Here is a 25,630-nt window from a genome sequence, read left to right as displayed (position 1 = left end):
ATATAAGGAAGCCTGTCTCACTGTGACATCACAGGGAGCCGATATTGGAAAAAACTCTCTGAAACCTAGCATTCAGAGCCATCCTAACTTCTTTCACGGTTCACTTCCAAATGTGGAAAACTCATTATATGAAACTTTGGCATCGTTTAACACGAGAATACAACATTCTAACATTTACAGATCAAAAGAGTGGAAAAAGCATAACAGGAATGCTTAACATGTAGCGAACGACACAGTCTGTGAGCATGCACCATTTTATGCAGTTTTGTTTATATTTACTTTATTGATCAAACGTCTCAGTTAAGTATTGACTGTCGGGACAAAAGGCTCCACTGCACCTCGAGCGGCAGTTTGTTTTTCCTAGTGGGGAAAACTGGACATGATGGCGATGTTTGGGGTGCACATGCAAGTTGGTCATGTTCCCCTTCTTCATCGCAACTACTTTCCAAGAAATCGGTCTCATCTTTGTTCATTTTGATTAAACCACTGGAGCTGTGGCATTTTGTTCATATCATTCATATCACTTGCATGCTGCAGCACTCACACAGCCCCGACTCCAGCTACTGGGACAAAGACACTGAATGACTGACAAGAGGGTTCACTCTGAACGGAGTCCAAGTCCTGCATGTTGTTTGGTAAAGAGAGACGAGGAAAACAAACAAACCATGCACATTTCAATTTATCAAGACCAGCAAAATTATCGAGTTAGCTTTTATTTATCATGCAATTAATTTTAATAGTACAACATTTTAATATTTTGTACTGCACATAAGTCTGAAAGGCTGCAAATGCAGGATGGGGGGATTCTTTAAGTATAAGATTTACTCTGTGTTTTATTGCAAAGTGGTATCAAGGTTACACAGATGCAGAGAGGGCCTTCCCCCATCCACTCCTACATGAAAAAGGTTGGTTGTGTCTGGCACCCACTCTCTCACTTGTTAGCGAAGGCACCGCACAACCTCAGTAACCTCTGAGTAAAAAAGCACCCAGACATCGTTGTCTGATTTCTTAATGATTCTTATGTTCCAATAGGTCAAAGGAAAGTTGTGCATTGTAGGTCAACTTGAGGTCAGGATGATGGTGGGGGGGAAGACTCACTTCTTGAAACAGCATGTTCCACGCAGTTAGAAATTAAAACAGTGTGGAAAAATGTGAGGATATTATCAACTAGAGAGCTATCATAGAACACAGAGTGTCCATCACGGATTAGCAGTGAGGACAATCTGTTACAAAGTGCTGACTGGTAGAGCTTACAATGGTCTTCTTTGACCTCAGCTGCAACAAAAAGCTAGCATCATTGTGTGTTGTTGATTTGGCAGTGAAAAAAAACATTAAAAAATGGTAGTTTGGATGTATCGTTACTTTATTGTATTTTTTTTGCATTCATTCATTTTCTACCGCTTTTCCTCACGAGGGTCGCGGGGGTGCTGGAGCCACACTCAAATTTTTTTTTCAGAATTATTAACTGCTTATGACATTAAAGTGTTTGACTCCACGAGTGTTACTAATACACTCCATTCAAAGAGAAAAATGACATCATCAAAAAAACCTAGTATTGTGGTTTATTTTAGACAATAAACTGAAAACACACACACCACAATACGGCCCACTCAACCTATTTTTTTTAATAAATTCAGTGCGTGTTAACTTGGAGTTCAATGACCGACGACGGACAGTGAAAAGGAGACTATGTGTGTGTGTGTGTGCGTGCGTGCTTTTCCTCAGGAAGTGGTGACCGATAGAAAGGGAACTACACGCACATTTTCTCTCTCTGACATAGTCTGGGCTCAGCAGAAGTTCAGACAGCTCAGCATCATGTGCTCTGATCGTGACGCTAATGATTGCTCATTTATAATATGAGCAGCATGGGCAATACGTGTGCACTGTCAGTATAGACTGGTATGCATACTCACATATCGTTATTACTATAAGTACTTATAGTACAGTAACACTTATGCTAAATAAGTCGAGTGGTAGACATCAGATGCTGATGATTTCCTGTTGCTTCAGTCTGACCTCTTTGGTTGCACTTCTCTCCCGCCACACACGACAACCCCCCCCCCCCCCTCCCCCCAACACACACACACACACACACACCAAGTGACACTCATTGCATGACACACAGTACAGTCGAGCACTCCAAAGTCGAACACACCACCATTTCAGCTGAATATTTCTGGAAACACATCCCTCAGAAGTAAAACACAAATTTGACCAACTTAGTATTGTTATACTAAGTGTTATACACGCTTATAATTAGCATTTTAAGTGTTCACACTGAGAAGTATAGTAAAAATCGACTGTGCCGTTAATACCCGGACATTGCAGTCAACATGCCTTAAATGATGAGTGTATAGCCTGGAGCCTAACCACCCTCAATCGTGGAAATATTTGCTACGTATCAGAAAGGAATTCACAATTAAGAAAGAGAAAAGAAGAAGAGGAGGATAAATATTGAGATTGAGATTTCTGAAAGTGCACAACGACAGTAATGGTTTTAGGACGCACTTTGGAGACATAGTATACAGTATGGGTAGGGGTAACGATTAATCTGCGACATTGATGTGTCAGTTTATATTCCTATGATCCAACTACATCGATCTGCGTTTGGCAAGTTGCCATCAAAGATGACATATTATAATATTTTATATATTATAAATATATATTGTATCTGATTCTGAACAGCAATCTAGGAAACCTCACCAACACCGTCCATTCATTCATTCATTCATTCATTCATTTTCTACTGCTTATCCTCACAAGGGTCGTGGGGGATGCCAGCCAATCACAGGGCACATATAGACAAACAACCATTCACACTCACTTTCATACCTATTAACCTAGCATGTTTTTGGAATGTGGGAGGAAACCGGAGTACCCGCAGAAAACCCACACATGCACGGGGAGAACATGCAAACTCCACACAGAGATTGCCTAGGGTGGGATTGAACCCATCAATGCTAACCACTCGTCCACCGTACAGCCCTGATACTGTCCAGTATCCAGGTATTTATTTCACAGTAGGACTGGTTGAATTTTTAGCTAAAAGGTTACTGAATCATTTCGAATCGTATTCTTCTAAATGAACCAATGCCGTCTTTGAATCGTATCGGCAAAAACAAATCACGATACGAATCAAATTGTTAATAAAACAAAATCGTTACACCTCTAATATTCAATAGTAAATCCATTTATTTCTGCTTGCCTGCCATAAATTAATTTGGACTGCTACAGATTAGGGGCTAGTTTTTGTTTGTTTAAGATTTGGTGCTACTCCTTCGCTATAGATCACAAACACATTATAATGGGACTGTCTGTGTAGCTTGTCGTGTTAGAACACCATACAATAGATGGCATTGTAACGCTTCTTAGCACACCTCATTAAGCACATACACACAACTGACTTGGTCACGCATTAGAACACGTCTATTCATCAATATTGTCTTTGACCTTACTTAACTTTCTTGCTTAACTTTGTCGTTTTTAATCGTCTGTGCATGTTCACACGTATCTACCACGGCACAAAATGAAAGCAACACCTGTCCAGACAAAACAGTTGAGCTGAGTTTTTGAAAATTTCCACTCTAACTGGAGTTTACATCATGGCCAATTATGCAAATTAGAGGCACGCTTCAGTCCAAATACTTAAATGTAATGGGATGTATTTTATTATTTTTTTTGTGGTGCTACCACAAAAGGGTACCAGTGATGGCAAATACAAATAGGTGTGATAAAAACCATAGAACCAGAAACTTTGTGTAATGTATTTTTGCCCAAAAGTCTTCTTGTCACAAGGCACAGGGCAGATTGTCTCATCGGTCGGCTGGCATCAATCATTCACTCGCCGTTTTTATTTTGCCGCTAAGGGGCAAAGTCAAAATACGCTCATGAGATTGACAGCTGGAATCAAAAAGACGAGCAAAGACGGAAAACTGTGTGAGGTAAAAGTTGTAACCCAAAACATATCTATCTCCATCAGCCTTTTCATCACGGTCTCAAACGACAAATTATTAATCATTGTATGTCATGGAAATTTTGAGCTTGTCAGTGTCACACACACACACACACACACACAAACAGACACGTGAGTGGAGCATGAGGTGTGTCTTGTATCACAGGACACACGGCTAAATGCAAACAAAGACATACAAGGACACATAAGGACATGTGCTGGGTAGCTAAGGTATGCACAGACACAGGGTTAAAAAAAACACAAGTATTGGGTAATAACGCATACAGCTACAATGTTGACAGGATATACTAATATACACTATGCCATCTTCCTACTACTATAAATAACTCACACAATCAGTGAAGGTTCATTCCAGGCTATTTGTGATCCACCTGAGAGTTACATTTCCATAATAGGGTGGAACCATCATCCTGTGACTACTGCAGGGAGCACCTGGGAATCAATGCTAATTATAGCCTTTCCCAAGGAACACAAAAACATGTATGCAAGTGTAAATTAAGCTTTAGTCCACTGGGAATGGGCTAAAATAAACTGAATTACAAGATAAGTGATCGACACATTTAGACCATGCAAACACAAACAGGTACACATTGTGATTTATGTCAATCAGCTCATTTTTCTTTTCAATCTCCCATAAGGTCACATCAATAAGATTTTGTAGAAAATACAGTGGGACCTTGATTAGCGCCATTCATTTGTTTCCATAAGAAATAATGTAAATGCAATTAATCTTTTCCAGAAAAACAAAAAATGTTTATAGTTTATAAGTTTTTTTATAGTTTTACTGTTATAGTTTTATATGCAGAAAACAAAGTGAAATGCATATAAATACACAAAAATGATTAATGAAAGGGATTAATAAACATTAAATTCATTTAATATGTGATTCTTGATGTGACTTGTTCCCAAAGACACAATGAGACACCAAGACACCACCTTCTTGTTTTGCTATGAGTTATTTTTTGAATTCAATAATGTTTCTCAACACAAAAACCCAAAATGGAGCCAATTTAAGTTTCAAGTGAAACATCTCAAGACAAAACAGGAAAGTAGTGTCTGTGTCGTGTCTTGCTGCCAAGTCGTGTCTTTGGCAACAATCAAGTCTTCATGACCATGTTGATCTTGCTGCCGTATCGTGTCTTTGTCAACAATCACGTCTTCAACAAAAGTAACCTTAAACGTTCATTTATCCCTTAAATTTATTATTTATATGCACTTTGATTTGTTGTATTCCTGTAAAACATAATAACATAAGAAACATAATTGTAAAATGATAAAAACATTTGAGAGAGTAGCATAACTGTTGCAATTAAAGTCAACCAATGATGACATCATAGATGGGCGATGCAACTGATTTTTGGTTCTCGTTTCCACGTGTTAGCAAGCTAGTGGTGGGCAGATCTATCCTAACGTTGGTTTCCTGTCCGACTGCAGTGGTTTCATACCTGCACTGGTTACCTGGCTGTGTGTCTCTGCGGTCTATCACAGAGCAGAGAAAACTCCCTTTGCTCACCCCACCCCCTCCCTCTCTTTGTTTGATTTACCATCACGTGACTCAGCAGCAACAGACAACCAAAAACCGCCCACCATCACCTGCCAGTCCAGCCAACAGGCAGGCAAGCCCAGACATACCACGGAGAGAGCAGGGGGATGCCAGAAAGAAAGAGGAGCACTGTTTGGTTATATTTGTGGGCTGAAAACGGCAAGTTGTAAAGTTCTCTGGGGTCATACCCCGCAACCCTGGTGAGGATGAGAATGGGTGCATGAATGCACTTTGGCCAATTTTTTTTTCCTGCATTTTATAATAATAATAATAATCTAATAATAATTATTATTATTATTATTAATAACAATAATAATAATATTTTTTAAATACCTCAACATATTTTCAAAAATTGGATTCATTTTGCAGTAATCCATAAATTAGCATGTTTTTAACTACATGTGCATGCGACATAGTCATATGGAGGATGATTGGGTACACATACATTGGGTATTGTGTACCCCAGACCAGTGTTTCTATAGGGCCCATACTTGGGTAACAAGTTCCACCTACAGGGCCTTGAATATTATTATTATTATTATTAATAATAATAATAATAATTGCTATTATTATTAATATTATATTATTGTTATTATTATTTAATATATTCATAATGAGAATAATCTAAAAGTCAAATCACAAAAAAGTACAAAAAATACATTTAGATTTAGATTGATTGAAATTGATGATGCATCCACCAACATTTTTGAAACATATCATGTATCCTGTATTTACTTGGTATTAAATAGATACCAAATCTAGGGGTATCGCACACCACTACTGCTAACAAGGACATATGTGAAAAAAAATACATTAACAACACAGTTGCATTCATGAAGTATATTAACATGGCAAGTCATCCCTTGCAATATCGCGGTTCGATTATCCCTCCCTCACTATATTGCGTTTTTCACAAAAATAATTCACTTATTCAATTTTATATTATTATTATTATTTTATTATTAAATGAAACTTGTTTGTCTTATTTATACAAACACACTAGTATGTGTGTGTGTGTGTCAGCTCTGTTAGCTGCTTGCACGGAAGCAGCACTTTTCCACAATAATCTAAGGACATGAACTTTCCCCCAATTCCTTTAAATAGTTATGAGTTAATGGTTGATGAGTCCCTCGAGCCTCAAAAGCTTCCTCAGTGGATAAGGGGAAGGAGTGGTGCGTACTGTCAAGGTCACACACACACACACACACACACACACACTGCACAGACACACACCCTGAGTGTCCTGGCATCACACTGAAAAGCACATGTGTGCTGTATACACAATGTATAGTTCATCTGAGGCCACTCCTTCCATTCATAATATGGGGAAAGTTGATCTCAGGTCAACATGTCCAGTTGCATACAGTAATTACAAATTCGGTTTTAATCGCGGAAGGGGGAGTGAGGAGGAGGCAAGCTGGAAGGAACAGGCTGAGTTTGAACATGGGAAGGGTCGGTCCTGGTTCTTTGAAATGCTGACAAAAAGTGCACTTCCTTTAGACAATAACACAACAAGAGATGATGTGATTCACATTTGCATCAACTGCACGTGCTCAGATATCTTCGAGTCAAACATTGGCTTGTTGGCCAAAAATAACCCAAAACTCCTTGATGGAGGTAATCAGTGACTACATACAGTAGGATCATCCTTAGTAAGATAAGTTAGTCCCAGAAGAGGATTTACCTGATGAGCTGTGCCTTGCTCCCATATCTACCCAAAAAGGAAATTGGGGCAAAGGCTACAGTAAATCATACTGTCTAAATGTAAAGATAATAAAGTGCACCAGAAAATAAAAACGATGCATATTTGTATGTTTTTAACTACATATGTATGCAACATATTCATATGGGGGATGATTGGGTACACATACATTGTGTATTCTGTATATCTTGTATATCTATAGGGCCCATAATTGGGTTACGAGTTCCACCTACAGGGCCTTGAAAAACATTGGGTTTTGCACCTGTGTGTGGTTGTCACAGACCACGGACCACATAAGTTATTAAAGATACCAGAAAAATTACTGTTAACCAAGGAAATACCACATCCAAAAATTCAGTCGCAGTAGCGCATCAGTCAGTTTACAAGCACATATAAGCAGAAGAGGCACACCACAGGTAAATTGCATGGATTTGGTGCTAACTTTGTGAACTATTAGCTCTCAATTTCGCTACAAAGACACAACAAGATGCTCATTTGCTGTCAGCGGTTTTTACCTGAAGACTGGAGCACACATTTTGTGCTGGAAGACACAGCCATCCCAAGGAGAGCGGACATTATAAATGTATCACGGTATCTTATGTTACTGTTGTTGACACAAGTAGCATAATCTAGATGTGCGATGTGAAAGAAGATTCTTTAATGTTTTAAATCATCAATGACACGATCATCAATGTACTTGTTCTTGCATGATCACAGCATATATATAAAACGATAAAACACTGTTAGAGGTTTTGTAGTCAACGTAGGTGTGTCCCAATGATGTACATTGTTAGCTAGCTCATATTAACTAATTTTCTGGCGTTATAATGCACAGAAAAGGGAAAAAAATATGTGTTTGTGTTTGACATAAGGATTGTGAATGATGGGCAAAATTCCAAAAAAAAGGACAATTCCCCTTTAAGTCAATCAATCACTTCATGTTTTGTTGTTAAATGTTTAAAACATGAGATAATTTGTGATGACACAAAGCAAAAAGCTTTATTTTACCCATCCACACATAAAGAGTTATACATTATGATATATATTTGTCAACAAAAATGCTAATTTATGGATTACTGCAAAATGGCTCAAATTTTTGAAAATATTATTTGGTATTTTTTTAATTTGTTTTGTAAGTACGTTACCCGCTGGTCACCAGTTGAGTAGTAAATCATTAAATTATTAATTTCATGTTTTAATAGCAACAGCAGTTCACTTATTATTACACTTGTATGGCAATTGGGTTACTAAGTTGCTTAAAACATTACCTGTGTCGTTAATAATGGTTTTATGATGACTTAATTTCGTAGTTCTTCTTTTGTACTCAAATAATGGTATGAGTTGTGGGCTGCCCTAGACTAAGGACAGGTCAATCAAAATTCTTGACACATGAGAAACACATAGCCATGTTTTCCATTGCATGTATTTCTATGATAGCTTTTTTCCATTTGGGATGGGCTAGTGGGTGTGGAATCACCTCAAGGGGGAACTCCAAGTCCTCTAAGTCCTCGAACGTCATACTAGATGCTGTTTCTAAACACATTTATCCTCATCATTGAATGGACTAGTGCTTAGCCAAAAGATGCACCACTTGACTAAAATAAACCACAGCATCATCACATGGACCATACTGCTTGGAAGTTCTCTTCTGGGTGACGTGATTTTGGAGTTTGTCTGTATGGCAGGGGTGTCCAAACTTTTTCCAGTGAGGGCCACGTAGTGAAAAATGGAAGGATGTAAGCGTCACTTTGATATTTTGTAAATTATGCATTAAAAAATGCCTTTCAGGTTTGTGATATAGGTGAAAAGTCTATTATTAGTATCAACTTCACTTTTTGATCTTTTCCCCACTTTTGCTGCTGGTTTTTTGGGGGGGAAATACATGGAATATATAAATATCTAAATATAATATATAAATATATGGAATAAAATGTACCAGTTGTCATGGAGATGAGGAAGAACAACATTAGCGGATGACAAGTGTGAAAACAAAAAATGCCCCGGTTTGAATACATTTTCACACTTAATACATGACTTGAGTCCAACTGTGTTTGTAACATTTTTTTCCCCACAAAAACGGCCCTTTTAGCAGAACATTGGTATGGAAATCAGAACTGGAAGTCACTGTCCCCAAGCTCCATCGCCCATCTAGGACGTCATCAACTGTGTAGTTCTTTGCCAATGAACACAGTTACAATACAAATGTCTGCCTTTCTTATTGACCACACCTGCAAAATAACCCACAATGGAGCCAATGAAATTTGCAAGTACTGGCACTTTGATAAGGAAGGTGAGAAACACAATTGAATTCAAGAAATAACTTATACCAAAACCAAACGTTATACCAAAATTTATGTAAAACTGTAAATAAAGTTGACACGTTTGATTTTCATTGTAGTATCGCAGGTGAAATGTTGCTGTATGGCGAAATGGTTGCATGTCTGGCCTTGTGGTTAATATTCATTTCATTCATTTTCTATCCCAGCAGTCTTTGGGCGAGAGGCGGGGTACACCCTGGACTGGTCACCAGCCAATCACAGGGCACATATAGACAAACAACCATTCACACTCACATTCATACCTATGGACAATTTGGAGTCGCCAATTAACCTAGCATGTTTTTGGAATGTGGGAGGAAACCGGAGTACCCGGATAAAACCCACGCATGCACGGGGAGAACATGAAAACTCCAACACAGAGATGGCCGAGGATGGAATCGAACCCGGTTCTCCTAGCTGTGTGGCCTGGGCACTACTTGTGGTTAATAATTACAACCAATTTAAAGCATAAAGAGATGACCTCTTAAAGCTAAAATAAGTCAACAAAATGTTAATGTATTGTGATAAAAGCAAATCAAAGGTTGGCTTTCAACCAGTTGTCAGCCATGAGTTGTTTTCTTTCCATTATGTGTTTATCTGCAGTGTGGGAAATTAAACACAAATACGGTCTATTCTATTATAATACCCGGTCTATTGATGCCTGTTTAAGCCATGTGAGGAGCAACATAAACATTCTCAAACGTATGGCATGGTATCTCGAGACACTCCCTTCATTTATGACAAGGTGCAAAGTCTGACTCATTAACACACACGCACGCACACACACACACACACACACGCAATAGCCTCTATTGGAAATGTATAAGTGACTTGAATTTATTAACGTAATCTTAAATGTAAATGTAACTATAGACTTCCAACCATCGTTATGCACAGCGGGAAATCCCGACAGCTCAGTCTCACAGACTAATCTTTTGTTTACATTTTGCCTTTTTTTTTTTTACAGTGTTAATGCAACAAACGATGCTTGACATACCACTGGGGATATCAACACACCGCACGAAACCTGAGCTGAGACAGTTTGACAGGATTAACTCTAACACATGTTTTGCTTTTTCTTGGGCTTTCTGGGAATTTGTTTGTGTGACAAGAAAAAAAAATCCAATATAATGAAAAAAACATTTCACTTCACTCATACTTCTTTTTAAAAAATCATACAGTTTTAACTTTTTTTAACACTTCACATTTTAGTATGTTAAAATAATGAGGCAAATCTACATTGTATTACAAACTCACCTCTTCAGTTAAGACCTAGTGTTGTCATGTATTAATAACAGTAGTTCACTTCTTCTTACACTTTAAACTCTTTACACTTCAAAAATCGCCCGCGCTATAAAGCAGAGTTTTGACCCAGGAAAGGATTACAGTGATATTTTCTTTATGTCCTGTGGGAAAATAAACAGTTTTGAAATGAATTCAAAACTTGAGGACTCCATAAAAATGTGAAAGGCATATTACGCAACAAGTCAGGATGACCATTCTGAGACCTTTAATAACCTCTCGAAATAAAGATTAGTATAATTAACCTAAACTTCCCCAAATTTAAAATAGCCTTGTTGCATCAGTGCTGACATTTAAGTTGGGATTTTTTTCTCAATTCACACAAATGCACGATAAGCTTTGCAAACAATTGATGTATTATTTTTTGTGGCATTATAATTAGTATAATTAGTCATTAAAATCAAGCATTTGTGAGTGATCGTTTGCCCTTTTGATAGCTTCCGCTAACTTCTTATTGATGTCATTCATCACTTTACATAACCTGTCCTAAACGTCAAGTCATTTGGACCAATTGTCATGTTTTGGCAGTGCAGCGTGAGAGTTTGAAATGATACGGTTTACATAAACTGGATGTAATCACACATTTTAGCAAATTGAATAATCACTCGTTATAAAGTATAACAGCCAACATACACTGAACAGGCAAAGAAAGAACTAAACCATTAAACGCATCATCCTCATCTCCATGCTACTCAATAGGCAAAACATGTCATGAGAACCACAAATTTACAACAAAATAGCCATGTTGTTTGAAGAAACTGCAAAATAGTCTCGTTCATTTGGGCCCTAATTCTCCAAAATGAAGAATTTCACTTTTCAGTGAAAATGGGAACATGTCTACTTAAAACTAACAAACAAATGAATGCCTTCACCAGAAAAAAGACCTAAACCCAATAGAAAATCTGTGAGCGTGACGTAAGGAGGGGCTATGCACACCTGCAAGCATGAGTGGGCAAGTCAAGCTACTCATCACTTCTAACAAAAGACTCAAATGTTGCCCTTACAGCAAATGCATTAGCTTTATGGTGTACACACTGTAATAACAAAGCTTATTTTACCTCCATCCATCCGTTTTCTATGTCGCTTATCCTCATTAGGGTCACAGGGATATGCTGGAGCCTATCCTAGCTGACTTCGGGCGACCCTGGACTGGTCGCAAGCCAATCACAGGGCACATATAGACAAACAATCATTCACACTCACATTCATACCTATGGACAATTTGGAGTCACCAATTAACTTGACATGGATGTTTTTGAGTACCATGCCATGCACGCACAGGGAGAACATGTTCTCCCTACATGTGGGTTGCCTCGGGGTACTCAAGCTTCCTTCCAAATACTAAAAATATGCATTTTTTTAGTATTAGACTTAACACATAAAAACATGCAACTAAATTTGAGTGTGAACGGTTGTTTGTCTATATGTTCCCTGTCATTGGCTGGCGACCAGTCCAGGGTGTACCCCGCCTGTCGGTGAAAGTCAGCTGGGATTGGCTCCAGCATACCCCCGTGACACTATTGAGGAAAAGCAGCACAGAAAATTGAGAGAAAATGACAATAAAAGTAAACAAAAAATTTAATTTGGGTCATTTTTAAAATAATTAAAAAATAGTATTTTAACAGTCCTGTTTTTTTTGTTTGTTTTTTCTATAAAGATCCGCTGTGGCGACTCAGTAAGGAAAAAAACAAAAGAAAGAAACATTCATTCATTCATTCATTTTCTACCGCTTATCCAAATATATATATTTCATATTTGGCTAAATTTTCATGAATAGTTATTTCACAATTATTGAAAAAAATACAATGCCGTTTAATTAGTTTAATCAGGGGGGACTTAATTTAGGCATTTAATAGTTTTTTTTATAATAATTTTCAAAATTATTATAATTTAAAAAATTTTTATCAGCAAAAAATCAGATTCTAATAATTATAATGTTTACTCAGGGTCAGAATCTTAATTTTCTTCCCATCTCTATGACAAATTTGCAAATTTTAGGCAAATTTGCAGCAATTTCAAAATAGATGTGTCATATATCAATAATATAGCCACCAAATTTCTTCAGATCATTTAGATCAGATCAGATTTATTGCACATCCATTGTTTCTGGAAATGTATTTTTATTCACTACCAAGGTGTAAAAATCTTCCATTTTACCATTGAGCTTGTCAGGAAAATCTCAGGCACAAGTCAGCGTCTGTGTCCAAATTATGATGAGTCATGTATAACATTTCTACACAACAGTGTCACCAGGTTGTGCAACATCTACAGATGATTCAGCAACTTCGGACATTAAATCACATTAATCCCGAGAGAGGAGAAAAATAACAAAAAACTTACCTAAAAAACTATGCCCAGTTTGATGGTTGAAATCTGTGCCTGGTGTTTGCATGTCAAAGTCCCATTCAAAGTGTGGACCAGCACCTGACTGACTGACACTTTAACCGCACCCCCAGCCATCCATCACCACCCCCTGTCTCAGTGGAAGCTTTACCCTGTGCCAAGTGAGTGGCGAGTGGGTCTAGTCCAAGCAAAACAACCGCTGTGGACTTCGATAGTGTGGATTGCGTGCAAAGGAGAAGCGTCACTGACCTGAAGCCAGCTTCCTCGACGCCTCGTCGGAGGAGCTCATCCAGCGGTAGCCGTAGTGTGCTGGTATCGCCTCCACCAACGGAGTTCGGCCACAACAACGCCGGAAAGTGTCTCAGCTGTGGCGGCCTCCTGCCTGCCTCTCTCCCCTCCCTCGTCGTCCTCCCTCTTCCTCTTCGGTGGCCGGGGGATCCTGAGGACACACTCACTCCACGGCGTGCAACTCCCATTAAATCATCTTATTGTCGTACAATAACTTTTAAGTAATAAATCACAACAAAAAGTGTGTTTTTTTTTAACTCGTGTTGGTTTATTGCGTTATGAAACATATCCCGAATAACTAAAGTTTCACTGTTTTTAATGCATGTTATTGTGAAGGGACGCCATTTTGTTTATTTATGTAAACAAACCACCTAGCAGAGAATGTAGCTTTAGCCCAACAAATGACACCCAAAGTATAATGATGACATAAATAACACTGGCCAAGCATCGCTGCAGTTAAGGCACTACATTCCTTAAATATTATGTTTATATGCAACATGTAAAGTTAAGTTTTAACAGGTTTTAACAGCTACTTTCTGTATGTAGCTAGCCAACTGGTTATTGGTTTGTATGAAATAGTCTGATTCGGTTTGTCACCAAAACTATGCTTATATATTTATTATATTCATTCATTCATTTTCACGGGGGTGCTGGAGCCTATCCCAGCTGTCTTCGGCCGAGAGTCAGGGTACACCCTGGACTGGTCACCAGCCAATCACAGGGCACATATAGACAAACAACCATTCACACTCACATTCATACCTATGGACAATTTGGAGTCGCCAATTAACCTAGCATGTTTTTGGAATGTGGGAGGAAACCGGAGTACCCGGAGAAAACCCACGCATCCACGGGGAGAACATGCAAACTCCACACAGAGACGGCTGAGAGTAAAATCGAACTTGGGTCTCCTAGCTGTGTGGCCTGCGAGCTAACCACTCGTCCACCATGCAGCCCCTTATTATATTGCATTCATATATATTTGTTATTATATTGTTTACATCTATGTATCTACAAGGCAGGGGTGTCAAAACTTTTTCCACCAAGGACAATATTGAAAATCAAAGGATGCCGGACGCCGCTATGATAGTTAAAAAAAAGAAAGCTAAATTCAATTAAATGCAAAGAAGTTACAGTAGCTCCTCGTTTATTACGGTTAACCGCAAAGTAAAATTCCTTATTTAGGAATGGAATATGTTAATCATTGTTAAAGCATAGAAAACTTGTTCATAACCTTCTAAATATGTCTTTTAACATTATTAGCTTAGTAGTATTTGTATGTGTTTTCATGGTAGACACTTATATAAACACTTAACACGTATGCTACATGTTAGCATTGCTAGCATGCTAACATTAGCACAGTAGCATGTTTAGCCATTTTCATAGGTAGACAGTATTGTACTAGGTCTTAACATGCTGATGTTAGCATTTTAGCATTGTTAACATGCTAACATTAGAATAGTAGCATTTTTAGCCATTTTCATGGGTAGACGCTTACATGGAGCTAAGGCTGTTTACTAAGTTGAAATATTCGTACTCTACCTTGTTGTTTTTGCTTTTTGCCAGTAATGAACTGGAACAGTTGCATTAAAGAGCTTAATACCCACTACAAATAAGATACATTTCTATTTATTTGCATTTCATTTCACTGTGTATTTATATGAGTCAGAAGTGAATGCCCCACTTCTTGTTATACTACTAAACATCATCCAGTGAGCCAGCAATACATTTTTGTCTGGAAGGGACAAAGGTCTTAAATGTAAAGCACTCTACAATAATAAACATGTTGTGCAGTGAAAATGACATCCCTATTGGGCATGTTTCATGAAATACAGCAAGAAATATTGGTTAAGTTAAATAAGTATTGTTATAAAATGCTTTAGATTGTACGTAATTTATGATTTAATTGGCACTAGATCACTGCAAAGGACATTACGTCAAAATAATATATATATATTGACTAGAAGTTGACTAAAACGGCAGATGCTTCAGTGCTTCTGAGGCTCCATCAGGCCGGGACGAGCACCAAAGCAAACATACTTTTTAGCCAGGATAGGCTGGCTGTGGTGGATTTAACGCCTACATGCATGACCCTCTGAGACCAGTTCCCACAGAATTGCTTCTGGCCAAGGCCTGTCTTCCTCAAGCATCCATTGAATATAATCAGCTGGGGTTTTACCATTAAATAACCTAAATAAAACGTTTAAAGTATTTTTATGATTACTGGTTAGAGTTATGATTAGATTTAGTGAGTTTCTACGAATAAGATATGCAGTCATCAATAACTTCATGACACGTGTTGACTTTGTGCAAGTGATTAAGTTCTTTATGCACGTGTATGGCGGCCTCTAGTGTCTAAACAGAGTAAGTGCAACCCTACAAGGCAAAGTTGCCCCTCTTTAGGAATGCAATGTCAATCATCAGCTATATCAATTGAAAACAGTTCGTAATACTCAAAAAGCTAAATTTATCTATTTTTTGGTTGTGAACTTTACTTTCCGTCTCAATTACTGATACCTCGAAAAGTGAACTTTTATAAAGGAATGCTTCCATAACAATCTTCTGATCTGTACAACGAGACTTCCGGGATTTGTCACTTAAATTAGCAAAGTAAACAAAGTACAATTGAAACAATTGAAATATGGCAGTGTCTACCACATAACAATTTCATAAAACCGCCCCTTTAAAAAAAAAAAAATTACACGTACTAAATGACTGTAGATTATAGTGCATTTTGGGGGTTGTAGTATTAGCAGTGGCTGTATGCTACTGTCCAATTTAGACCTAAAAATATTTTGTAAACAAAACACTGTCTGCTTCCCAACATTAGAAAATGGTTTTAGAAAATGTGAATAAAATGCACTACATTTATTTTTAGTGCCACTAAAATGACATTTTAAGAGGTTCTGAACATAAAAATAACAAATCATCATGACATTTGGAATGATGGAGCACACCTTTATTATTAACTTTTACTCTGTACATTAAAATAAAGCATCGTCACTCACCAGATCATGCAAAGCGCGGATGCGGTACAAATATAAACACACTACAAAACAAAAAACATTTTTTTTTTTTACAACTATACCGTAAATATGGAGCCTCTAAAAAATAAATAAATCGATTTATTACCAAAAAATCCCCTCCTGAGATGGCACATACAGATGGGTGACAAGTGAAAGTTACAACCAACATAATCAACTCATCAGTAAGGCGAGGGGAAAGTTTGGATTATCTTTAAAGGGAAGTTTTCTACTATGTCCACGGTGGTAACAATAAATAACACAATAACAGCGGCCGGGGGTGGTTATTTTTATCAGTAACTACCAGATACGTCCGCATTTATTATTTTTCTTGGCTGTTTCATATTTTCTTTGTCACCCATCTGTACATACACTACATCCATCCATACATATAATAAACATTCATACATACAATAAGGTTACTTATTGGCAACATGACGAATATAAGTTGACAGGTCGGGATGCTTTCCAGGCTCTCTTTTATTCAATACTATACCACTCATAAAGGGTGCATTCACACTAGTCCATTCTAATGCAGTTTGGGTCCAGTGTGAAGACAGTGATACCTGACTAAAGGAAAACACCCAAGCTGTTTTTTATTCAGAACTATTTCAATGTTAAAAAGGTACATTTACACTAGCATGATTTCGTCTTAATCTAGTTCTAGTTCATTTTGGTCTGATGTCAACACAGTGACTCCTAACCAAACGAAATCACCCTAGGCTGTCTTTTAATCAATACTATACCACTTGTAAAGGGTGCATTCACACTAGTCCATTCTAATCCAGTTTGGGTCTAGTGTGAAGACAGTGATACCTGACTAAAGGAAAACACCCAAGCTGTTTTTATTCTGAACTATTTAATCGTTAAAAAGGTACATTTATACTAGCATCTGTTTTAATCTAGTTCTCGTTTCATTTGGTGTCATGTGAACACAGTGTCACCTGACCAAAGCGAAACAGAACAAAACCAAACATCCAGGCTGTCTGGCTGTCTTTGATTCAAAACTATTCCACTCTTAAAGGGGGCTTACACTGGCATGATCTCGTCTGTTTTAATCCAGTTTTGGTTCGTTTTGGTCTGGTGTGAACACAGTGACACCTGGCCAAAGGAAAACACCCAGAACTACTCAGAACTATCCCAATCTGAAAGAATCCTTCCACACTAGCACAATTTAGTCAGTTTAAATCCAGTTCTATTCACTTTTCTTAGGGTGCTTTCATTCTGACACACTTTGATCTGTTTTAATCTAGTTCTAGTTTCATTTGGTGTCATGTGAACACAGTGTCACCTGACGAAAGCGAAACGGAACAAAGCCAAACATCCAGGCTGTGTTTCATTCCAAACTAATCCACTCTTAAAGGGAGCTTATACTGGCATGATCTTGCCTGTTTTAATCCAGTTTTGGTTAGTTTTGTTCTGGTGTGAACACAGTGACACCTGACCAAAGGAAAACACCCAGAACTTCACAGAACTATACCCCTACGAAAGGGTACTTCCACACTAGCACAATTTAGTCAGTTTAAATCCAGTTCTATTCACTTTACTCAAGGTGCTTTCACTCTGACACACTTTGGTCTGTTTTAATCTAGTTCTGGTTTCATTTTGGTGTCACGTGAACACAGTGTCACCTGACCAAAGCAAAACAAAACCAAACATCCAGGCTGTGTTTGACTCTGTTTTAATCCAGTTTTGGTTCGTTTTGGTCTGGTGTGAACACAGTGACCCCAGACCAAAGGAAAATCTACTGTAGGTCCTTTTTTTTAAATTAAAAACAATTCCACTTTTACAGGGTGCTTTCACACTAGCACAATTTAGTCTGTTTTAATCCAGTTCCAGTTGGCCTGGTGTGAACACCTGACCACTGGGAACAAGCAAGTGTTGGATTATAACAGAACACAAGTGTGTCTTCTTACTGTTAAAACCTGGAAAGGGTCTCCCAGTTGAAGGAATGTGAAAGTTTTAACAGATAAACAATCATATTTGTATGGATACGGGGGTGACGGCACTCAACAGTCATGTCAGGGTGTTATTGCACTACTGTCTCAATGTCTTCTTTATGACGGCATCATCAACAAATGACAAATACTGTAGAAAGATCTACACACAGGTGAAACAAGAAATCAACATTCACAGCAACAGACATGTGTCTTTTCCTCTTTGAAATGCATTCATTTACTTGACAGGGCCCACTTCCACCGGGGCGGACGCCCAGCCCCTGCGAATGACTTTCACATGCTTTTTTGCGGCAGATGAATGAATTTCAAGTGGACTCAGGTCTGCACAGCTAAGCGACAAAGCTGTGAAACACAATAAGGCTACAACATCTAGAGAAGGATAGAGGCAACGGAAGGCTAAAGTCAACACTGATAGAAGAAGCTCAGACAGCTCCAAAGGTCACTGGAGAGCCACACGGACGAGCCATGCAGAACAACATGAACACACACACACACAGATACACACACTCACACACACACACACACACGTTCTGTCACACTGCGGGACAGTGAACGTCGAGACAGGAGAGGGCGCCAAGACGAGACACCACGGCTGGATTTACACGGGAACACATACTCGACAAATTCACATAGGGACCGAAAAACCGATTTACTGCGAAAATACTGCATCACAAGGGAAACCATCAAATATATCACTAGTGGTTAAAATGCGTATAAATCCAGCCACTTCATGATTTCTAAGAGTTATGTCACTGACTTATACCCATTTATATATATATATACTTTTTTCTGTATTAAATAATGCTCACTGTATATATACTCTATGTACATTATGTCTGTAGTATTTGATACAGTGGAAAGTCCAAAGTTTTATATTGTCAATGTTTTTCTATGGGATTTTGCAGTACAATAAAACAACAATAAAGCAAAATTACTTCTCATTTGAAGACGATTGACAAACATGTGATTGTTCAGCAATACTGGCACCCAGTGGTGTTTTATAGGTACTGCTATTGTGAGACATGTACTTACTGTTAAAGTACAGAAGTTCCGTTTCCTGTTCAATGGTTATCATCACACCACTGAAGTAAAATAAAACAACAATAAAGCAAAATTACTTCTCATTTGAAGACGATTGACAAGCATGTGATTGCTCAGCAATACTGGCACCTGGTGGTGTTTTATAGGTACTGCTATCGTGAGACATGTACTTCCTGTTCAAGTACAGAAGTTCCATTTCCTGTTCAATGGTTATCATCACACTTTGGAACCTTGGAGGTTCCACTGTATGATACTTTTTATATAGTTTAGATTAGTGTGCAGTGGGAAAATAAATATTCTCTTCTTGTACTCTATTTTATTCTATTCTATTGGAGTGTATATCAGCGACATAACTCTGTCATTCCATCTATCCTGGTACAGCAGCATGCACTGAACATCCTACCCAGAAGCTGACATGAAGGAGGAGGGACCAGAGTACATTTAAAATTGAACACACACATTTCAGACTGCTTCACATTTAAATGTCAGTCATCGCTGGCCAACAGGGAAAGAGAAAGGGGTGTTGGTGGAAAGCCAGAAGCTATATGTGGTAGGGGGTCGGGTGAGGGGTTCTAGTCAGAGAAAAGGCTGGCGAAGGACTTTCGGAGGTTGCGAATGGTCTCGGCCTTGGCCTCTTCTTGGCCGTCGCTCCCACTGGAGCTGGAGACTCCGCGGAAGAAGGAGGAGTCGCTGAAGGCGTTGAAGGCATTGGTCAGTGACTGGGACTTACTGGGGTAGCAGAGGAGAGAAAACAGGAGGGATGGAGGGGCGGGGGAGCAAGGAAGGAAGGGAGGATAGGACGCAGGAAGCGAGATAATAAGCGGGAGTGTTAATAAGATGAGGAAGGATGACGGACGTCAGGGAAACATTTAAGAAAAAGACAATTTCACAGCAGAAATTCATGGAAGTATAAACTTCAACTTCAGCGCCCTCGTGTGGATGTAACAGCTAATGCACGTGTGCTTACTAAAACTAAACTGCAGATGGCAGCATAACAGCCACTCACTTTAAATAAACAGGATAGTGATTAATGTCAACACATCTCTTAATAAACAGAAAAATAAACATAAAAGCTGTCACTATTAACAAACAAACAAACAAAAACCTATTGTTTACCTCTGCTAGGCTTAAAAAGGGTGAAATGCAAATTGAAAATAATACATATGGAAAAAAATGAAAGGTAAATGCATAAAAACAAAGAAAAAATAAGAAAAGAGATTTTTTTTTAAATACGGAAAAGAAATGACAAACAAATTCAAATTTCTAAAACAAAACAAACTTCAGGGCGGCACGGCGGTCGAGTGGTTAGCGCGCAGACCTCACAGCTAGGAGACCAGGGTTCAATTCCACCCTCCGCCATCTCTGTGTGTAGTTTGCATGTTCTCCCCGTGCATGCGTGGGTTTTCTCCGGGTACTCCGGTTTCCTCCCACATTCCAAAAACATGCTAGGTTAATTGGTGACTCCAAATTGTCCATAGGTATGAATGTGAGTGTGAATGGTTGTTTGTCTATATGTGCCCTGTGATTGGCTGGCGACCAGTCCAGGGTGTACCCCGCCTCTCGCACGAAGAAAGCTGGGATAGGCTTCAGCACCCCCCCCCCCCACGGCCCTCGTGAGGAAAAAGCGGTAGAAAATGAATGAATGAATGAAAACAAACGTCCCCAGAACCAGCATATAGAGCTGTGATGTAAACCCATTCTTACGTGTGGTGGTTTGCACCAATTTTGCAGTGCTGATTACTGCCACCTACAGGACTGGAGTGGAACAAGCCCTGCTTTGCTAAGACGGTAAATACCCAAGAGGTGACTAAATGAAATAGGTGTCTGTGAGGACATGGCTCTTACTTGAGCAGAGGATGGCTTTTTGGCTGGGATCCTGGCTGTTCCTCTTGGGTCTCAACGGGGGCGGCGGCTGTTTCTGACTCAGGGTTTTGGGGCGGACAGGCAGCCTTGGCCTTAGCGGGAGACTGGATGTTGGACGGTGATTGGCTGGCTTTGGCTGGCGACTGTACCTGTGCCAGGCCAGGAGAGGAGGCGGCAGAGGAGGCGCTGTCCGAGGTCTCAGCAGGTGCTGGGTTCTGGGGGGCGGTCATCTGTGGTTTGGGTGACGCCCTGGGTGGAGGTGGAGTTTGTGGCTTTGGCTGCAGCTGTGGCTTGGAGTTCCTGCGAACGGGAGGGATGGGTTTGGCGGGAGGCGTGGGCTTTGGCGGCAGCTCCTTTGGCTTTCCGGGAGCTGGTGTGGGGGATCCCGGGACTTGGGGCTTGGGCTGCTCTGTGGTCGGAGCCGACGCTGGCGCAGAAGCTGAAACTGAGGGGGAACCCGGACCTGCTGCCGACTTAGCAGGGGAAGATGGAGATGCTTTGGAAGGAGTTGAGCTGGAATCTGGAGTGGATTTAGTTACAGATGGCGCTCTTGTCATGGGGGGAGGCCTCTGCACGGGTGGCTTTGTCACTGAGGCCGCCTTCTGGACTGGACTTGGTTTCTGGGGCTGAGTTGGTTTCTGGGATTGACCCGGAGTAGCTTTCTGGGCTTGGTTGGGCTTTGGTGGTGGCTCAGAAGATCGCTTAACTGTCTCTGATGATGGATCCACACTTTGTGGTTTGGCGGATGCCCCTAGAAATAGAACGATTAGATTATAGATCAGTAGATCAACATAAATATGTGGCTTCCGGAGTCGGATGGCATAAAAACAAAACACAGGAGACAACTATATCAATAAATACAAGCTTAAGATTGAACAGGCTGCTTTGACGTCATTGATATCAACGGTAGTGACCAGCAGAGGGCAGCACATCACTCTTTCATATTACATGACATTTCATTAGATTTTCTTCTATTTCCAGGAACACCACCATAATTGAAATGAAAAATGAAGATGAAAGATCATTGACATAATATGCAATGTAGAAAGTACACCAATAATTTAAGATGATGTAGCCGATTCACCATCCAAACATTCCAAACGTAAATGGTGTTTATACAACCTTGCGGTTGAGGACGCTGGCTGGTTCTGCTTGCATCTGGTGGTCCGTCTTTATTGCTGGCACTCTGGAAGAAAGAAAGCAATAATAGTGAATCAGTATCTACTACACAAGAAATGTTACAACTGCTGTGTTCTACCTGAGGGGGCGCTGCAGCGCTCGTCTTCTGTTGGCCTTGAGGGGAACGAGCGGGCGACCGGGAAGCACCAGACATCTTGGTGGCCAAGGCTTGGTTCATCTTAGCCAACACCACTTCAGAGATGAGCTGGCGATCCTCCGCTTGGTGATCACCAATCAGCTGCATAGACGAGCCCACCACCTGAACACACGGAGCAAAGACAATGTAGCCATTCAGCAGATGCTGTGTTTATATTTAATACAGAGGAGCTGTTTCATTGTGACAATAATTTGATGGAATTGTCATTTTGGATTCATTTTGTATGTTGTTATTGGCTTTTTTTTAATCATCTTGCATGAGCCCCATGAAATCTGCCTAGCAACAATACATCTAAAAATATCTCATGTGAGGTTGGACATGTAGATTATAGTTTGTTCTTCTTCTACTCCTCTCTGTAATTCATTCATTCATTCATTTTCTACTGCTTTTCCTCACGAGGGGTGCTGGAGCCTATCCCAGCTGTCTTCGGGCGAGAGGCGGGGTACACATATATACACATACACCGCCAACCAGATGTTACCCAGCATGCCTTGCAGGTATTAGTGTTTATTTTGATACCCGCAGAGTCCACATGGTGCAGTTAAAACATTAATTCATTCATTTTTTACCGCTTATCCTCACAAGGGTCGTGGGGGTGCTGGAGCCTATCCCAGCTGTCTTTGGGCAAGAGGCGGGGTACACCCTGGACTGGTCGCCAGCCAATCACAGGGCACATATAGACAAACAACCATTCACACTCACATTCAGACCTATGGACAATTTGGAGTCGCCAATTAACCTAGCATGTTTTTGGAATGTGGGGGTGGAATTGAACCCTGGTCTCCTAGCTGTGAGGTCTGCGCGCTAACCAACGCCGTGCAGCCCTCTCTGTCATTGTTGCCATTGAATTTTCCAACATTGTTGCACTGCATTTGTCCACTAAATGTTCCTTACTTTCCCGCATGGGTTGCTGCAGTCTTGCTAGCTTATAACCTTTAGCTTTTTGCAGTCATACTCATTGCATAAGGTGCCCTGATTGGTGAGATTACTTACAACATAGCGGTTCACCATGCTCAACTGACAAAGGACTTCTTGACCTTCAGAGGAATAATATGACTCTTTTGGAACATCCTACATTGGGAACATTCAGGAATGGATGGCAAGAGGAAATTTACAAAAATAGACATCAGTTCAAGACAGTGGATGCCGTCCACTGTGAAGCCATTTTTATTCCCACTGGCCTCCTGGAAACCCTGGCATCAATCATGCCCAAATCAGTGGTGTCAAATGACGCCAGACATGCTAAATGTAAACCTGCAGGACCTTATCTGTCTCTTTGAACCGGGCTGCTGCATAAATAAATACATTGATTGGCTTATTTATAGCCTAATTAGACGCCCCACCATGTGTTTTCCTCACCTCAGTGATATAGTCATTGCCATCCTTGCCACAAATGGCCTTGACGGCGCAAATGTCCAGCCCACCAAAGATTTCTGAGCAGGTATCCACCCATAGCTTATACCTGCAAGAGGACACACACATGCAGCAGGAAGATGGGACTCCAACTCTGAGAAGGATTGTTGTAACGTTTCATGTGAATCAATGTGACATGACAGGACAGTGTGACTAAGTGTGACATAACACAGCCCAGCAGAGAGCATCGCTAATGCTGCGGTTGCAGGAGTGGTCTCGGTGACGGTGCTCACTTGTCAGTCATGGCCACTTGCTCCAACATGGCCGAGCCGGTGTTGCTTTTCCAATTACCAGAGATGGATGTTCGCCTGGAAAAGAAAAGGAAATTGGGCCATCAGTCCTGACCCCAGCCGTCACAGGTTGGATTTTCAGTAGAAGACCCTAGCAAGGGATTTAAGGTATTGGTGACATTAATGGCTTGATCAATATGGCGATTGTATCTGGTGTGATAACCTTAAACCTCATATTTGTGACCACAAAATTTGGAGATATGATGGAAGATTATGTCCACCCTGATCAGACTGGCTGACTAATGTCATCAGTGGTTTTGTGGCCCAGGAGCCATTTGTGGACCACAGCTTTTTATTGGCTGGCGGCACATTATAAAAATATAATTTAAAGAGACAGCAAAAAAAAAAAAAAAACACCATAAGTTTACAAGAATAAGTCAAATAAAAAAAACAACAACCTTGTAATATAACAATAAAGTAATTTTACAAGAATAACGTCATAATGTTATGAGGAAAAACATCATTTTAGTAACATTAATCTGAAGCATTATCGAAAAAAGTCGTAATATTATGAGAAACAAACAACAAATACATGCTAATTTTTGGAAAATTAGGGTGTGGAAATAGTTACCAGTCAGTTAATAACTCAAAATATTATGGGAATAACAAAAAATTACAAGAAGAAAGAAAAAAAGAAAGAAGAAAAGAACAAAAAACTGTAATTTTATGAGAATAAAGTGAAAATATTGAGACAAAAAAGTAGGATTCTAACAAAAACAAGTCTAAATTTTACAATATTGAACATGTTATACTATTATGAAAAACAAACAAAACAACATTCAGTTTTTAATAATTTTTTGAAAATTAGGTTTGGGAGAATGTTATAATATTATGTGAATAAAATCATAATATTAGGAAAACAAAATACAAAGGTTATTTAAGAAGACAGCTGACATATTTAAAAATGTGGGAAAAAAACCCACAGAGACAAAAGACATTTTTTCTCCTATATCACAAATTGAGATGCAGTGTTTTATTGAAATATGCATTATATAACTTCCTAGCTAATCTACATGTTTGGTTTTCAAAATATCAAAGTGGTCCAATGCATCCTTTCATTATATTCACTATATCATATATTATTCCATATTGTATTACAATAGTACATGTGATTCTGTTTTTACAGCATGGAATAAAATCCCTTATTATTATTATTTCTAATTTGCCCCTCCTATGCTTGTGGTGTGTTTTGTGTTAAAGATGTCATGCCAAACATTTTGGTCAACACGTTTGGTCT

General features: G+C 39.4%; 2 protein-coding genes across 4 annotated transcripts in view; both read right to left on the bottom strand.

Moving 5' to 3' along the window:
- The window catches only part of pparg (peroxisome proliferator-activated receptor gamma), a 28,902-nt gene extending 15,558 nt beyond the window's left edge, over window positions 1-13,344 (bottom strand). For both annotated transcript variants that reach the window (XM_058054674.1, XM_058054676.1), the window contains exon 1: window positions 13,179-13,344. In XM_058054674.1, the coding sequence (XP_057910657.1) occupies window positions 13,179-13,230 (52 nt within the window). In that variant the 5' untranslated portion in view covers window positions 13,231-13,344. The remainder of the gene's footprint in view (window positions 1-13,178) is intronic.
- Window positions 13,345-16,406: 3,062 nt separating this feature from the next.
- Window positions 16,407-25,630, bottom strand: part of syn2b (synapsin IIb) — a 60,546-nt gene continuing 51,322 nt past the window's right edge. Inside the window, exons 8-13 of one of the 2 annotated variants that reach the window (XM_058055548.1) lie at window positions 24,337-24,411; window positions 24,050-24,152; window positions 22,613-22,792; window positions 22,477-22,540; window positions 21,337-22,105; window positions 16,407-20,220 (exon numbers count right to left, since the gene is read on the bottom strand). In XM_058055548.1, coding sequence (XP_057911531.1) covers window positions 20,064-20,220; window positions 21,337-22,105; window positions 22,477-22,540; window positions 22,613-22,792; window positions 24,050-24,152; window positions 24,337-24,411 — 1,348 coding nt within the window. In that variant the 3' untranslated portion in view covers window positions 16,407-20,063. The remainder of the gene's footprint in view (window positions 20,221-21,336; window positions 22,106-22,476; window positions 22,541-22,612; window positions 22,793-24,049; window positions 24,153-24,336; window positions 24,412-25,630) is intronic. The other variant, XM_058055549.1, reaches the window with a different exon arrangement.

The sequence above is a fragment of the Doryrhamphus excisus genome, chromosome 18, assembly GCF_030265055.1.
Source record: "Doryrhamphus excisus isolate RoL2022-K1 chromosome 18, RoL_Dexc_1.0, whole genome shotgun sequence".
NCBI lineage: Eukaryota > Metazoa > Chordata > Actinopteri > Syngnathiformes > Syngnathidae > Doryrhamphus > Doryrhamphus excisus.
The sequence above is the reverse complement of the archived record's forward strand: the minus strand, read 5'-3'. Positions and strand labels throughout refer to the sequence as shown.